This window comes from Bos taurus, chromosome 20 (assembly GCF_002263795.3).
Source record: "Bos taurus isolate L1 Dominette 01449 registration number 42190680 breed Hereford chromosome 20, ARS-UCD2.0, whole genome shotgun sequence".
Lineage (NCBI taxonomy): Eukaryota > Metazoa > Chordata > Mammalia > Artiodactyla > Bovidae > Bos > Bos taurus.
This window is the reverse complement of record NC_037347.1, coordinates 29,155,929-29,173,350: the sequence shown is the minus strand read 5'-3', so window position 1 is coordinate 29,173,350 and position 17,422 is coordinate 29,155,929. Positions and strand designations below refer to the sequence as shown.

The window sequence follows — 17,422 nt, the reverse complement described above, 5'->3', positions numbered from 1 at the left end:
TACATAATTTGGAAGTTTGGGTTACAAGTCTAGTTATCAACATATAGCAATAGGAGCATATAAACACACACAAAACAGGAACACAGATTGGGCAATGATGGGGCATTAAGAAATTCTGATATTTTAATCTTAAAATAGGACCCTGGACATTTCAAAATTGATCTTATATTTTAGCATTAAACTGATATTTCCTCCCATATCAAAAGCATCAGTATTACACATATTAGCTTCAGGTTTCTAGCCAAAAAACATTCATAAAAGTATATATCTCACCCCTAACACATACACATATACATACACCAACACATACTTTGTCAACTTCTTTTTAATTGTCTAGACTTAATAATACTGCCTATCCAAATAGAACTCATCATACAGTACTTTAGGACTCCAGAGGATCTGCTAAAATATCCTCTTAAAAAATATATGGTAATGTTGAAAACAATTCTCTTGAAAGAAAGAATTATTTTTAGAGAACAAACAAACTCTTTCTTTAACCTGAGGAGAAAGTATAAATACAGAGAAATCATCTTTACATATGTGAATATCCACTGCCATGCATTTTAGCTAAACATAAATAGACAAGCAGTTAGGTGATTCTAAGAGAGTATCAATGAATAATTTCAAGAGAAGATAGTTTTGGTATTTCCAAATATAGAACCCTGAAGTAAAACAACCAATAGAGGACACCTAGTGGTCTTCAGCAGAATCAATATCTGCCTGCAAAAAGTATTTGGCAACTTACACAAACACAATAATATTTTTGTTAGTTGATGCACTAATCTGAGAAAGATGACATAATGAATCTCATATTTATAAATATTATAGGCATACATCAATTTAAATATTTCAAATAATTTCCATGTATCTCATTTCCTAAGATTAAAATATTAGAATTTAATGTTGTAGGCGTAAGTAAGTCACTTTGAGTATTTCTCCCTAGAATAAATAGAAAATAGAACGTACAATTTGAATAAACATCCATAAGTGCTAATTTTGAGCATAAGGTCCATTTTATACCACCAATGTTTCTGGTGGTATGAAATAAAAATCTCAAGTATCATTGTATCAATAATAAAATTATATAAACATACTGTTAATATATTATTATATTAATGATTATTAACTATATCAAATATCAATACTTAAATTGTAGAACACTACAACTCATATAATGTCTTATCATATTTTATTTGATAAATATATTTCAATGGCAAGAATATTCAGCAAAGATAAACCTCCTTTTAACTAAAAAGCATCCTGCCTGATGCTGGCTATATATAAAAAATGCAACTGTGTGATAAATCTCTTTCTTAACTGATATTATTAGTTCTATCCTCAGTTGTCTCCAACCCTCCTCAATCCGCAGCATTTTAAAATGCAAACTCCCTGCCTCTAAAGCCTCCCTGACACCTTACTGTTTGAGTCAGTCCTCAGCACAAATTCCTGCCTATACCTCCAAACTCACTGCCTTGGCAACCCAGATTCTGGAGATGCAGAACTGTGCTGACTGCTTATGCTTCATGTCTCACTGACTGCACTCCTCTGTCCCATGTTTCTCATCTTAGTAATCCAGGCTCCAGCTTCAAAACTCACTTTTGAGTATCCCTGAAGCTTTCTTCTGCAAAAAAAAAAAATAAGCTGTAGTTGTTCACTCCCTCTTTTATGCCATCACTTACCACACCATCTGTGATTATTTTCTCACATGTCTCTTTTTCCTACAAAGCTGGGGTATGTTTTGTATTCTCATGTGTAGCATCTGCATATAGAAGCACTCAGTATATGCTTGGGAGGGAAGAATTAATTTTCCTTTGCAATTATTTAATGGATTTAGACCATGGAGGACTGCCATGTGTTCAGCGGATAGGTATGCCTGGACAACCGATTGTGTTTAGAACTCTGGACTATGGTACAAGGAGATTCAAGGGCAAAAAGTTGACACTGACGTTCCCTACAGACGTTTATGCCCAGGTAAAGAAAAGAAATGCATACAGGAGAATTCACAACCAGACTATGAGCATGAACAAATGCAAGCAGAGAAAGTAGAACTGTTCAAAGTAAAAGTACTGACCATTATAGCATAGTCCCTCAATGTAGAATATTTTCAGAGGTGTTTGAGCATCAAATGAATAATGAATAATCCTTCAGAAAAGGAAGGCTTTCCAAACCTGAGCTGTGACACATGCAAAATTAGCAGATGCAGGAAAAAAAAAAAAAATCCATTCTCTGCCAGAAGCATTATAAAACTAAAAATCAAACAGAAAAGAGCTGTTTGGTGCAAATAAGAAGTGACAGTGGTGAGATGGGGAAATGGTTCGCTGAGAGCCTTGAAGGCAAGCAAAGAAACACAGATCTGATACCACAAACAAGGAGCCTCCCTAGATTCTAGCAGAGGGAAGGCTTATCAAAACAATGGTGTTTGCTTATGGCAAGTCTTAGAATTCTATGTGCTGTCTAAAAAATGGAAGTAGTTATAATATGCATGGTATAATTATAACAAGAGTTAGTTTCTAATCTACACCAATTAGAATGCTAAAATTATGAAAGACAGAAACTGCAGTCTGTATTAGCTCCCTGTGGAATACATTTCCTTATTAATGCCCTGTTGTTAAACATAATTTGTATATATATCTGCCTCTAAGCCAACATAAAAATCTAATACTGATTGCTATAAGAGCACTGCAATATTCCAGACACATTATTCATCTGAAATGTCTATAGACATACATGAAAATCAGAACCACAGCCCTCTTTCTTGCCTCAAAACAGGCATGTTGCTTGTGATAGGTCTAAAATCTACACCCAAATGGTTGAGAGGATAGTAAATGAGGAATAAAAAATAAAATATTATAGGTATGTATTCCAAAGCCATAGTTATTACAGGAGTTTCATGTGTTTACCATGCCTGTATTATACTGCCCATGAAGAATTTGTACTTTCTATGACATTGAATCCTACAAACAGATAACCATTGCAGACTAATATTTCTTTTCAATTATTGTTTCCAAAATATCTAATCATTTCAAGGATCATCTGCCTTTGATAAAACAACAGGGATCAGCAGCTGTAACATTCAAGGTTCCTAGAACTCTTCACCTTTACTAACCAAATAATCTCCTATTTACTAAACTCTTAATCTACCCTTAATCTCTTCAGTGGCTGGTGAATGTCAAAATTGTTAATAACATTCCATTTAATTTCTGAGGATTTCCTCACCATATGTCTCTTTTAGGAGGATCACAGAGAATGAGATCTTTCTGTGATAGGTTGCAAACCAGCACTCTGGACTGGGTCACTGACTTCACAACACTAACAACAATGCTGAATTAAAGGGATGCTTTTTTTAAGTCAAAATACAAAACTGAGAGAGATTCCATTTTCGGGAGATTATAGGAAAAGGAATTTTCTGATCTGATTTATCTAAACAATCACCCCAGATCTTCACCTCACATGGCCATACATATAAAGTTTCAGTACAGTGTCAGAGAGCTTTAATTTTGCATCCTAACGCTATTGATCTTATCATTGCTTCTGGAAGACAACTCCCCACGCCGCCTAACACCATGTTTCATAAATTTGTTGGCCAAATCAGCTCTTTCCTTCAGTATTAGCCACCATGTTTAAGTTTAGCAGGCTAGTAACATAAGGGCTAAAATTTGACATTTCTCTATTTCATTCACAATATTTTTTGAATTTATCTGGCTTTGGCACTTCTTGTTGCTTTTCAGTTGAACTAATTCAGACCAGGGGGCGAAAAAATTTCATTGAAGATGGAAGCAGTTTCCTATAGAAGGCAGCCGCTTTCCTTGGGGATGATTCATTTAGAACTGTGGCAGCTTCCAGACTTCACACATTACTTCCCCAAATTTGCTGAATTTAGCATGAGCCAGCTTGGTATTAAAACGCTCAGAACTCAAAGACATGTGGGTGAACCCACATCTTCCTCTGTACTCTTATTCCAAATGCTCAGAGAGAAACCTGATTACTTGTTGTGTTTCTACTTGTAAACACATCCTGGTGGCATTTATAAAACTTAGGTAGAGATATACTAATTTGGAACCATTCACGTTTTTTGGTGACTTTGGTTTCAATCATGCAGGTAATGCAATCATGAAATAATAAATCCATAATAAATTTGGGGTTAATTACTACTGTTTTTTTCCTCTAACAGCATTACAAACAGATATTAAATATCCATGATATATGTGACATTATATGGGGCTATCATATAATCAAGAAAACATTCTTCATGAAGTGAGCTTATGGTTCATTTACTATCAATGTCATTTATTTATAAGTAAGATTATGCCAACTCACAACTCGAGCCTGAATGGGTTTGGTTACCAAATGTCTGTAATGGCATATTAAATTTCATTTTACAGTGATGATGGCAGTGAGCCAATGCTCTTGAATTCTATCATGGCATCTGTAGAACACCATCGAGTTACACACACCTAAGTGCCTCTGACTGCTGCCAGGAACCAGAGGACAACAGTGTCCAGGAGCGTGCTCTTCTATGACTACGTAGCCTGCCATTTTATCTGATAGAATGCCATCTGTTCATCCTTCTGCCATTCTCTAGGGTAATTGGGTTCAAACTACAAGACACTGAAAATAGTCACATTGTCCACTGTATTTTTAATTGTCTGGGTATTTATATCAGTGACTTTTCTTCTCACAGGCTACTCATTAAAATAATTTTATGACCAAGTTTTAAGAGGCAAATATTCAAATCATACATTGCTTGGACCACAAAGCTCAGTTAAGAAAAGTTTTCCACGTATTTTATTGTACATATAAAATGGTATAATATTAAATCATTTATCACTAAAAGAATATATGTTATAGTGAGAAGCTGTATAGTTTTGTGATTAAGAACTTGGGATCTGGAGTCAGATTGCCAAGGCCAGAATCCCAGTTCTATCTACTACTCTGTGAATCTGGGCAAGTTAGGAAGCTTGGATGAACTAATCCATGTAAAGAATCAAATATATTACTTGACATATAATAAGCCATCAATAAATATTAGCTATTTTATCAATAATTACCTTGCTTTGATATTAACATTAGCATAATAATGTTTGAGAACCAAACATTTATTACATGTTAGACGAATGTGCTACATAGAGATACATTACAAGATGAATCCAGTTTCTCAAATGAGCTTCATCTGATTTTAAATGTAATTCGTATCCATATTTTAAGAATGATCCATTTTTATGCCTTTTAGCAGTGTCTTATACTGGCTTTTATTGCTGCATGTCATTTCCTGAAATCCTAGGAACCAAAATGCCATCAACAAGCACACACAAAACGCTGCCAGAGTCCCACAGAAAGCAGAGCTAATGTTCACAGAAGTTTCACTTTATGACTTGTTAAACCTAAATTCCAACATATAATTCATCCTGAAAAGCATTTCTGTAGCTAGTAAAGTGGCGATTAATGCCTAGTCAGTGTGCTGCTTTCTTTAGTGCAGGTTTAGTCACTCTGGAGGCCTTTTTGACCCTTATTTTTATGCAGACAATAAAGTTCAGGTTATAATTAATTTTTAAGGTGTGTTTAGAAGGAAAAGAAAATCAAAAAACTAATATGCAGACTGTGAAATTAGGGACTTGCCCTCCTTTGCTTGGTGATGGGACATTTGACTCACATGTTTAGAAACTCCCTTTTCCAAAGCCCTTTCAGGTCCCACCCAGTTTCTAAGCCCTTTCAAGTCCCACCCACTGCCTAAGAACAATGGATGCCCTTTTCAGCAGAACATTGGCCAGATTCACTGTTTTTATTCACTGTATTATTTGTGTTTTCTATGTAATAATTTCCCTTCAGGATATGTGCTTTTCAGTATTATGAAATGATCTAGTAGGGAGAATCTACAATAAATAACCATAACACAAAGAATAACAAAGAGTAAAATTATTCCACTAAAATGTCTTTATATATACAAGTTGGAAATACACAAAAGAATCTTTTTTCTTCAAGCATGATTCTCTGAAGTTTCAATATGAGGAAACATATTCCACATTATTTCACAGAACTAATGATACAAACTAGCAATCGGACCCTACAATTTTGTCAAAGATGGCACTTGATGTGTTAGATAAAACAAATTAATATTACGTGGTATATAAAAACAATCTCCCATGGTGAAGGAGCAGTTGCACTGGTTAAGATAAATATTTGCTGATTAAAGTAGATTTGCTTTTGAAAAGACTGAAGTGGCATAAGACAATTGCCTTACAATCGCTAACTTCTTCACTTTACTCAAATTCAATTTTCAACCATATCTTTTAAAGTTGCAAATGTATCACTATGTACCAAAAAGAAAAAAAATGAAATTTTTCTTTTTGAACTTCATAAAACTCATTATACATAGCACAGCTGTTCATTTTAAAACCACTGTAGTTTAAAATCTCATGATATAGAAACTTTATATAAAGGAAAAGATATGTCTTACCTCTTCCCACTGATGTATGTATCTAATTAACCTTGAAAGTCGTAATAAACGCAAGAGACTGAGAATTTTTGTAAACCTCACAATGCGAAGTGCCCTGGCTGTCTTGTAAACTTCCGAATCCATTCCTTTTTCTACAATGAGAAAGATATAATCCACTGGGATTGATGAGATGAAGTCAACCACAAACCAGCTTTTTAAATAATTCATCTTGATCACTTTAGGGTCCAGGATGATTTCAGAACTGTCTTCATTGACAGTCCCAGTCCTGAAATTCATGATCAAGTCCAAAAGGAAAACTGTATCTGAAGCCACATTGAAAATAATCCATGGTGTTGTTGTCTGTTCTGTAAAGAATGTGATTCCAACTGGTATGATGACCAGATTTCCAACCATCATTATAAGCATTATTAAATCCCAATAAAACCTACAATAAATAAAAGAAATCATATTTTAAGACGTAGACAATAATCAGTCCTCCTCCTCCCCCACCACCACCATAAAAATTATTACAGAGTCAGACATGACTGAGCACAAGCACAAAGTTAAATAAATGAACAAATTGCTCATTTGGTAAATAAGATAGCTCTTTCAATGGCCATAAAGTTAAATCTAAGTAAAATAAATATATTCCTTAAGCAAGGCAGTGTGACTACAGAATTCTAACAATTATTTGAGATGAAGTTATACAAATAAGTTCATGAAGACCCATACCCCCATTTATCCCATAAAGAAGTAAAAATAAACTCCCTTTATAGTTTCAATATGGATGAAAACAGGGAGATCTATATTATAAAGAACTACTTTAAAGAAGACTCTTTGGAGGTACTTTGAAGTATTTTATATATAAAATCTTCAATCATAGATTAGAATAAACAGTAATAAATAGGGCACATAAAAACTATGGTACTGCAAATTTATAACTACAGATTAGGTCAATCACAAATTCTAGAACTGCCACAGCTTCATAGCACTCCAAATATTTATGCTCTATTTTTCTTAATTTGAAAAGAGAAAACATTATTAATTTTGTTCTGAGGCTAAAAATATTTAAACAGACACTAGGTTTAAAATCAGAATCTACTTAAAATCTGCACTTTTAACACTGCTTAATTGAACAGCTACTTTAAATAGATTGCCACTATTTTTCCAAACAATTATTTGTTTAAAATTTCTGATTTCATTTTCAACATAGCTGTGATTATTAGCTACCTTTTGAAACATTCTTATCCCACCTTATATTAAAATTAGGAAGTTTATTCCAGGTTAATATTGTACTAACATAGAGTTAAGATTTATCAGAATATGACAAATTCATCAAAGATTATTTTAATATTGCTTTCATTTGATTTCTTTAAAGTCTATTGACACTGTAGTTAGGCTAGGTAATAGACCACACTTGTTACAGTATAGACTTGTAAAAGTAAAGAACCAAATCAACTAATACAACTCTATGGTCATAAAACAGTCTACAGAAACATGGGCTACTGCATTCTGGTTGAAGATGTAGTCTCTGAGCAGTTATTTTTTACAAAAATTGTATAAATTTTCATGACAGACATTTCTGTTAATCAAGACATTTTTATTTTATATTAGTTCTCCTACTTAGACTATTTGGGCTACATTTTTTTAAGGCATACATTTGCATGAACCTTTCAAAGTTATTATCATTCCTAATTATGAGTGACTCTTCGGTTAAAAGTAGTAGAAAGTAGTAGTACAAGAAAGAACTATAATAGTCTCACTCTGCCCTTGTTTCTACTCTCACCTCGGAATTATATAAAAGATTAATGTTTCTCATTTTGAAGATTTCACCAGTTTTTCTGTCAAAACTTACCTATAGATTTATGGACAAGTACACAAATACAAAATGTCAATCATATCTCATGCACTGGTAATTACAACGAAATCCTTTCTCTCTTTTTTTTATTTCCTTTCCTAATGGAAATGCAAAATACGCCATTTAATACACTAAGGACAGAGGAGAGATGTAGATAACACGCAATACTGTAACAGACGTTTCACAAAAAAGTGACACCACTGAACTCTAAAATGCAATCATGTGTGCCCTGAGGATTTTCACTTCACTGGACCCTTATCATCTCTTCTCAGGGCTCCACTCTGCTTTTCCCTGAAAGGCTGCTGTTCCCTTGGGTGTCACACATAGCCCTTTTATCTTCTATTCTACACATGCTCTTTGGGCAATATTATACACTCATCCATGTCTTTCATGATTAATTCATAACTGATGACTACAAAATGACTATCTCCCGTCCATTCCTGTCTTCTAAGCCTCCTAATCCTAATAATCAACAGTCTAATTAAATCTATCCCCTTGCATATCTCATACTCATGTCAGACAACACACCCAAGCTCAATCTCATCACCTTCCCTCCCACAAATATCCCTCAGATGTTTCCTATGCCAGAAAATGGTACAATGTTATACCTCATTTGGAACCATCCTAGATAGCTGGAACCAGCCTAGGTAACCCCTGGCCAAAAATCTACTCAATTTCATTATTCAATCAATTACCAAGGCTATTTGGTTCTAACATGTAAATGTAAGTTGAATTCATCCATTTGCCCTTTACCATTCCCACTGCAGCTGTCTTCAACCAGAAATTCTCACCAACTGTTTAATTCAGAGAGAAGTTACTTAAATTATCTAACCCTAAATTTTCTTATCTGTAAAATAAAGATTATTATAGAACCAAGTGTTGTTGTTTTTTTAAGTACTATATGCAAATCACAGATGCTAGCATATAACAAGCTGTGGCACACAATGTTGGAGTTATACTTAGTATTCATTTACCTTTCCTTGCTTACCAAAAGAAATCCAATTTTGGGAGAGGAGTCAGGAGCCTTTTGAAAAATACTCATTTTTAAAAACATGCTTATATTTCTGCTTTTTTTTTTTTAAGGGAAAATCATATTCTACCCTTCTTAGTCAACAGAAATGAAAAGGATAAAGTGTCATCCACTCTTTTTTATAGCAATAATGTTTACCACACCATGGCTTTTTATTAGTGGTGCTTAGTAAGGACTGAAGCCATTAGATATCTCAATATCAATATGATGCTCAATTAAACCTTATAATTTCCTTTTAAAGTATCATTGACCCTATTTTGCAGTCATAAACACAATTCTGTAGACTTGGCATAATATAACACTTCTTTGGTTAACATGGATTCATTCCTTAGCTAGCAAGGAAAATATAGTTATCACTCACTCTAGAAGTTGCTTTAAAAAACAGCAATGAAGATGTTCCTGAAAACTGACCTCATGAGACTCACAGGTCTCTGGCCATGAGTTTCTCTTCTTAACTCTTTGCTCTGAAAGTTTCTTTCCCCTTAACTCAATTTCTATGTCTTGTACATTTTATTACAGAATTGCCTTTCCTACCTACCCCCTTTTTGCATACCCACTGTTGTGTCTCGACTTCAGGCAAAGCTAGCTCTTGCTTAGAATATCTCAAAAAGTCTCCTGTCTATGTTATCCGATCAATTCAACCCACAAGTTCCAGAGCACCATCTAACATGTAACATACAGGTGAAAACCAACATGGACCCTCTCATTTAAGTAAAAACACCAAGGCACTCCCTAATATAGCTTCCTCCTCCCTTCTTATCTCTTCTTTAACATTTTATGGTAAGTACCTTATGACTCAAGCAAGATAGTACTTACTTTTAATCGCCATCATCATACCTAGGTACATATGTATGAGATATGGTCACTTCCATTCTACGAGTTCCTTTTCCTATCAGCATTCTACCTGTCCTTCAAGTCCCGTTCTGGCAATTAATTTTTAGGCTTTTTTTTTTTTCTTCTTTACAACCAACAGAACATTTATTTTCAGCATGTTTCCTATTTCATTTTTGCTCTTGTTACTAATTATTTGAAATTCAAAACTATCCTATCCTTACATGTATATATAAATGTATGGCTCAGTCCCTTTGCTGTTCATATGAAACTAACAAAACACTGTTAACTGGCTAGTCCCTGATATGAAATAAAAAGTTAAAAAAAAACTATTTTGTCTTCTGTTTAACTTCTGCACTAATGCAGACAGTATCCAGGACAGCAAATGCTAAGAAGATATATTAATTAAATTTTAAGTAGAAACATACACTTCATGAAGATATTTAAAGAAACCCTTTTCTAATAAGTTAAAGGTCATTAATGTAGTAAATACTTTCCTAATATACCTTTTGGGCTTCTCAGGTGACACTAGTGGTAAAAAAAACCCACTTGCCAATTTGGACAACATAAGAGACACGGGCTTGATCCCTAGGTCAGGAAGATCCCTTGGAGAAAGGAACAGCAACACACTCCAGTGTTCTTGCCTGGATAATTCCATGGACAGAGGAGCTGGCAGGCTACAGTCCATGGGGTCACAAAGAGCTGGACATGATTGGGCAACTAACATTTTTACTATAAAGATATATAAAAGATTATATAACTCTAGATTTTATTGATTGAGGACTTTTATAATATAGGACACATTAAAATAAACAGAAAACTAAGAGATTAAAAATATACTCTTAGGTCAGACAACCTGCAAGCAAACAGTTTTGGATTTGACATCTTGTTTTGAATGTTATAAAACCTTCTCTTATTCATCCTCCTCTTAGAGACAGTAGTTGTCAAAGATAATGATTAGACTTTGAAGGTAGTCTAGGGTTCAAATCCTAGTAGCGTTAGTTGTCGGAGAAGGCAATGGCAACCCACTCCAGTACTCTTGCCTGGGAAATCCCATGGACATGGACAGAGGAGCCTGGTAGGCTACAGTCCATGGCGTCGCAAAGAGATGGACACGACTGAGCGACTTCATTTTCACTTCTCACTTTCATGCATTGGAGAAGGAAATGGCAACCCACTCCAGTGTTCTTGCCTGGAGAATCCCAGGGATGGCGGAGCCTGGTGGGCTGCCGTCTATGGGGTCGCACAGAGTCAGACACGACTGATGTGACTTAGCAGCAGCAGCATTAGCTGTATGGTTTGGGGCAGGGTATTTAACTGTTGTGACCTTCAGTTTTCTCCTATTCTCAGAGTTTCTCTGCCAGGAGGACTGCATAAAATCATGTATGCAAAGTCTATAGAACTTGTGATATAGAAAACTAACTTTCTCTATAAATCCAACACTCACCAGAAAACCAAATCTTGACAATTACAATATAATAACAGCCTAGGTAATCATTTTTGCCTTACACTAAAAGTAGATAAAATTCACAAACTAAAAATGGTATTTCAATAATAATTAATATATCACTAAAAGCTATGATCACTTTAATTACTAATAAATGATATTCATAGACAAATTATTTTTATGTTAATCAATTTCCCCCTGTAAGCATTTAGGAAAAAAACTTCTGCAAATGGTACCAGATGTACACATAGCTATATGGTTTTTCCAGTAGTCTTGTACGCACATGCGAGTTGGACCATGATTCTTTGGCTGAGTGCCAAAGAATTGCTGCTTTTGAATTGAGGTGCTGGAGAAAACTTTTGAGAGTCCCTTGGACAGCAAAGAAATCAAAGTAGTCAATCCTAAAGGAAATCAACCCTGAATATTCATTGGAAGGACTGATGTTGAAGCTGAAGCTTCAATACTTTGAAGACCTGATGCAAAGAGTCACATCTTTTTTCATTGAAAAAGACTCTGATGCTGGTTCTTTTCCTGATCCCTGATGCTGGGAAAGATTGAGGGCAGGAGGAGAAGAGGGTGACAGAGAATGAGATGGTTAGAAGGCATCACTGACTCAATGAACATGAATTTGAACAATTCCAGGAGATAGTGAAGGACAGGGAAGCCTGGCATGCTGCAGTCCATGCGGTTGCAAGGAGTCAGATATGACTTAGCAACTGAGCAACATCTCTTTTACCTATGGTTGAAGTCAGTTGATACGATAAACTAGTCCCCCTACTCACACTTAAAAGTCACTCCTAACAATTATATCTTTAGATGTCAAACATAAATTAGGCATACACTTGTAAACCAACTTATTAGGTTTATCAACCTAAACAAATAAATAAAGGTCCAGATGGATTTACTTTTTTATAAAACACATAGTCTTTGCAATTACATTTCAAATTTTATTTAAAACTGATTCAATTTTCAAAAGTCCAATTAACAGCCTGATTATTGGGCTGATTATCTCTTGAATAACATGATGTCTTCTCTTAAATGCTATGTCCCCTTCCTAGTACTATCAGTGGCAATTCACCCCACCAAGTCTTAGCAGCCAATACCTGAGCTTTGATCTGACAGGTTCCTGGACATTCTTTGTCACCTTACAAATCTCATTACTTACACACAGAATATTCACACTGGGGTTAATATTTTGTAGGACACATGCCTATCCTAAGCCTTGCAAACAAGTTTTCCAAGTCAACCCTATTATGGGGTCTAATGCCTTGTTGTTTCACAGGGACAAATTCATGTCTAAAGGGGGTGGGGAATGAAGGTATCAGAAAACACAGACAAATATAGGTATTTGAAGTGAAAATACACTAGCTTTCTCAGTACAGTAAATATCCCAATTTGTAGGAAAGTTTAGCTTAACTTATGGATAAAATTAATTTAAACTGTATTTGAAGACAAATGCTTTCCAGTAAACAGCAATTTAGCCAATAAGAACTTGAGTATGGTGGGAGGTACATTATGTTTTAGCTAATCTTATTTATTAAAATGAGCTAAAGGGACAGAAATTTAATCCCTAAGAAGGTATTGGATTTGTCCCAGGCCAGGAAAAAGTAAACATGTTTGTTCTGCTTCCCCCTTCCTCTGAAACTGCAGTTTTTTCTTTGTGTGTTAATTTTCTTCCATAATAGCCTTAAAGTGAAGTTAAAGTGAAGTCGCTCAGTCATGTCCGACTCTTTGCGGCCCCATGGACTATAGCCTACCAGGCTCCTCTGTCCATGGGATTTTCCAGGCAAGAATACTGGAGTGGATTGCCATTTCCTTCTCCAGGGGATCTTCCCAACCCAGGGATCGAACCCAGGCCTCCTGCATTGCAGGCAGATGTTTTACCCTCTAAGCCAGAGTAAACTCTTCAATAATAGCTTTATATTGGTCCATATACTCTCATTTGTGGCATTTTAAAATTCTGTTCACTCCTTCCCCAAACTTTCAGTTTCTATGACTTGGCATTTTCATAATTCTTCACTCATTTTTATATATTAGCAGAAATTAACTTTCCTCAAGCTTTACCTGACATTTCTTTTTCCACCATTAAAGTGGGCATTCTATAAGACAAGGTCAGCCCATATTTCATCCCTCTATTCACTCTCTCATTGGTCTCATCAGCCACACATGCTCACCTGATATGGTAATGTAAATGGTTATCACTGGCCTTAACCTCTGAGATAAACTGATGCATTTCTAATTACATCCTGCATAATTAGTGGCCTCTGAGTATCCCAGTGGAACAGCCATCTCAAAGACTGAAATCCAAACCAATGAACCTTACAGCCTTAAAATAATTCTCCTGATATTATGTCTGCTTATTGTAGCATAGCTTCTTTTTTTTTCTGTTAGCCAGCCACTAAGCAGAAAATTTTTAAATTATCCTTGATCCCTCTGTAATCCCAATTCTAGCCTTTGGTCATTTGCCCAGACTTACATTCCTTCTAATACAATAGTTTTCATATTCAGCTTTTCACTTTGTTCCAATGCCATCATTCTCTATGAAGTTTATATTATATCATTCTTCTGCTTACTAATTTTTCTGTTTCTACCTGCCCCAGGAAATTACTTCCTATTTATATCTACCAGACTTTTCCTATTGCTTGCAAAATGAAATGTAATAATTCAAAATCCTCTAGAGTATGCACCAATCCTGTGTCTGGAAGCTTATCTTTTTGTACACAGATGATCCTCAACTAAATTCACAGTGGGGGAAGGAGAGGGTAGAATAGGCTGAGAGTAGCACTGACATGTATATATACGATCCCACGTGTAAAACAGATAGCCAGTGGGAAGCTGCTATGTATACTTAGAGCTGGTTAACGTTATTGTACAGTAGAAACCAGTACAACATTGTAAAGCAATTATTAAATAAACAATTAAATAAACTTAAGAAAAAGACTGTTTTTCAGACTCTGTCTTTGCCATTGCCAAACAAGTATCTGGGATTTTCTTTTCCCAAAACCCACACCCTACCTCTACGTTAATGGTCAGCTTAAATACCAGTTTATTCAGATTACCTTCTTTTATTCCATTCCCAGATGAGCTGGAATTTTGTCTTCTTCCTTCCCCAAACCCCTATCTCAAGTTCTCTGTGAATTCCAGCATTTGAGGGCACCGATGAGTGAATACTCAATACCACACCATAATGAGATGTCAGCAATAATTTGATAAAGACCATTTAAAAAAAGATGTCTGAAAATACTGCTTTCGTGCTTATTCCAAGCCAAACTCTATGCCAGTTTTCTTTACTCTTAAATTGCTTAGCAAATATGTTTCAGATTTCCCAATGATCAAATTCCAAATAAATCAAATTTATCTTAGAGTGTTTATTACAATATTGTAAGATTTTAATTAAAATACACATGATCACTTGTTCTTTTGTATGGTTTGGAAATTAATAGCTATGTATTTATTTTTTACTTCTTCTTGAGTGGTATGTCATATTTTTACACATATTTTCTTGCTTTTAAAAAACAGGAATAAAAGATGTAATTCAAGGATACTTTCATGTTATTCAAATTTACTTCAAATGAAGGCTACAACTTTTATTCCTCTGAACCAAAACATCTGCTTATCCTTAAATTTCCCATATGAAATACATTTCTATAAGTCTATAGCTTTCATCAGAAGTTTCAGAATGAAGAACTCCCTGAAAATTAAGTAATCCTATGCTGTGGTATTGTCTTTATGATGACATATAGATATTACATAAAAACAAAAATCCTAAATGTATAAAAGGTGAGTATAAAATGTATAAAATAGCTCCTACTCTTTTTTAGAGTCCCTTAAAAAGTCTAATTTAAAACTATTTCTTAGCTTCTTAGTATTTTTTAATCAAGTGATTTTTTAAAAATTTTACTCTCTTTGACTCTCAGCATTTAATTCTTTAAGGAAAGCAAAAATATTGTCAGGAGTCATGTCAACCAAAATGTATTCTAGTACCATTTATTCTAGCATAAGATTCACTAAGTTGAGTCTGTTCTTTAACTGTCTCCAGGGACAGACTAAAGGCCATTAGGTCTTTAGTCTGATGGATAGTCCCATGACATAGACAATGAACGCAACTTTATTTTGAAGCTCAGTTAAACGACTATCAGTTGTGCAGGGCTTTATATTTGATGATACACTTTCATCTGACCAATCTGAAATTTTAAAAAGAAGGAAGGTGACTGATTTCTCCCTGTCTAAATGCATGGCTAACTTAAGGTGTATTCAGATTTGGAGTTTCCATTCCAAAATAATTCTTCCCTCATTGCTAACATAATCTTCTCATCACACTGCTTATTTTCAGGTCATCCGTCTCTCTCATTGCTGATAACGCAAGTCAATTCCCCCATGTTTCTCATTGCTCAGTAGATCTTGGTAAGCCTTCATCTTCTTTGTTCACTCTAACCTGCTGATGCCATGTAGATTTTTTGCATTATTGCTCCAGTTTGAGATGTGATTTAAGGTTCAGAATGAATATCCAAGCACATTATTGTGTCTGGAATGTTGCAAGATGTCTCCACTTTATGGATGTGTTGGAATGTGCGGATGATCCTCATTTTTACGTATAATAATACCTCATTGAATTTTGAAAAAGAAAGAACATCAAGGCACTGACTTGTAAGTAATATTCATTAGATAACAGGCATTTTGTAAACAATTTTGATTACAAAATTTATTTTGATACTCAAAACAGCCACATTAGATTATGGGCAGCATAATCTAAATTTAACAAGAGGAAACAATCTCATCCAGGGAAAGATCTTTCTTAAATTCTTGTAGCAGGAAATGAGAAAACAGCCTTGAACCCAAGACCAATTCCCATGTTTACACTCCTTCTACAATATTCAAAGCCTGAATAAATGATTCAAGGATTTTAAGTGGCATTAAAAAAAAAAAATGCTTTCTCACAATATAGCCACACATTCACCTGTCCTTATCAGTCACCATGTGAAATGATAACAAAATTGCTTTCACAAGTGTAAGCCCTAACAGGGAACAGACTGTGGTGCTCTGGATATGGGCTTTGGTTTCTGTGCCTTTCAATGCAGAAGCCATTGAAAGCTTAGCTACATCCCCAGGGAATCAACATGACAGCTCATCTGTCCATATGCCCAGTAGCACACATCAAATAAAAGAGCTTTGGGATTACCTGTTTCAAACTCTTTTCACCTTGGCCTACAAAGATACCTCACTAGTGTATAAAGCAAAGTCAGTTCAGAAGCTCTATAGGTAAAAAACACTTGGAAAACTAGAGTCAAATTTAGTACCAAGCAAATATTTTCTCCAAATACATTATACTAATTCCAAAAAATACCTTCCACATAGCAGGAAGATACAGTCTGAGAAATGGAAACATAAATGACATACAAATTCTATACTTAAGAACTTCCAACTTAATGGAAAAAGGAAAACTTGTACTCATTAAATAAGACTAGAAGAGAATTTAAGACCTGGTCATAAGTAGTACACTGCAGGTACTATGGGTTTTCAAAAGAGAAAAATCATTGTTCATCTGTTTAAAGAAACTACAATTATTAAAGAAACTCAAAAACAGCATTTGCTGAGGACTTCCTGAGGTTGCCTTTTACTCGTGGCACAAACATTAATTTATGAACACATACATTCTGCTTCCTGAGCTTGTCCTTATGCATACAAAGAGAATTAGGCACAACCACAGTCCTCAAGAAAATAAGGACTAGGAAAGACAATCAATAGTGTTTCTAAAACAGACTTAGAAAAAGCCTTACTAAGGCACACAAAGGAGAGAATGATCAAGTCTTCCTTGGGGGAAGG

At 34.9% G+C, this 17,422-nt stretch overlaps 1 protein-coding gene across 1 annotated transcript in view; it reads right to left on the bottom strand.

The window, feature by feature from the left end:
• HCN1 (hyperpolarization activated cyclic nucleotide gated potassium channel 1) overlaps positions 1–17,422 on the bottom strand; it is a 450,978-nt gene that overhangs the window by 388,976 nt on the left and 44,580 nt on the right. Inside the window, exon 2 of the mRNA NM_001206580.2 lies at positions 6,455–6,878. Within this exon, the coding sequence (NP_001193509.1) occupies positions 6,455–6,878 (424 nt within the window). The remainder of the gene's footprint in view (positions 1–6,454; positions 6,879–17,422) is intronic.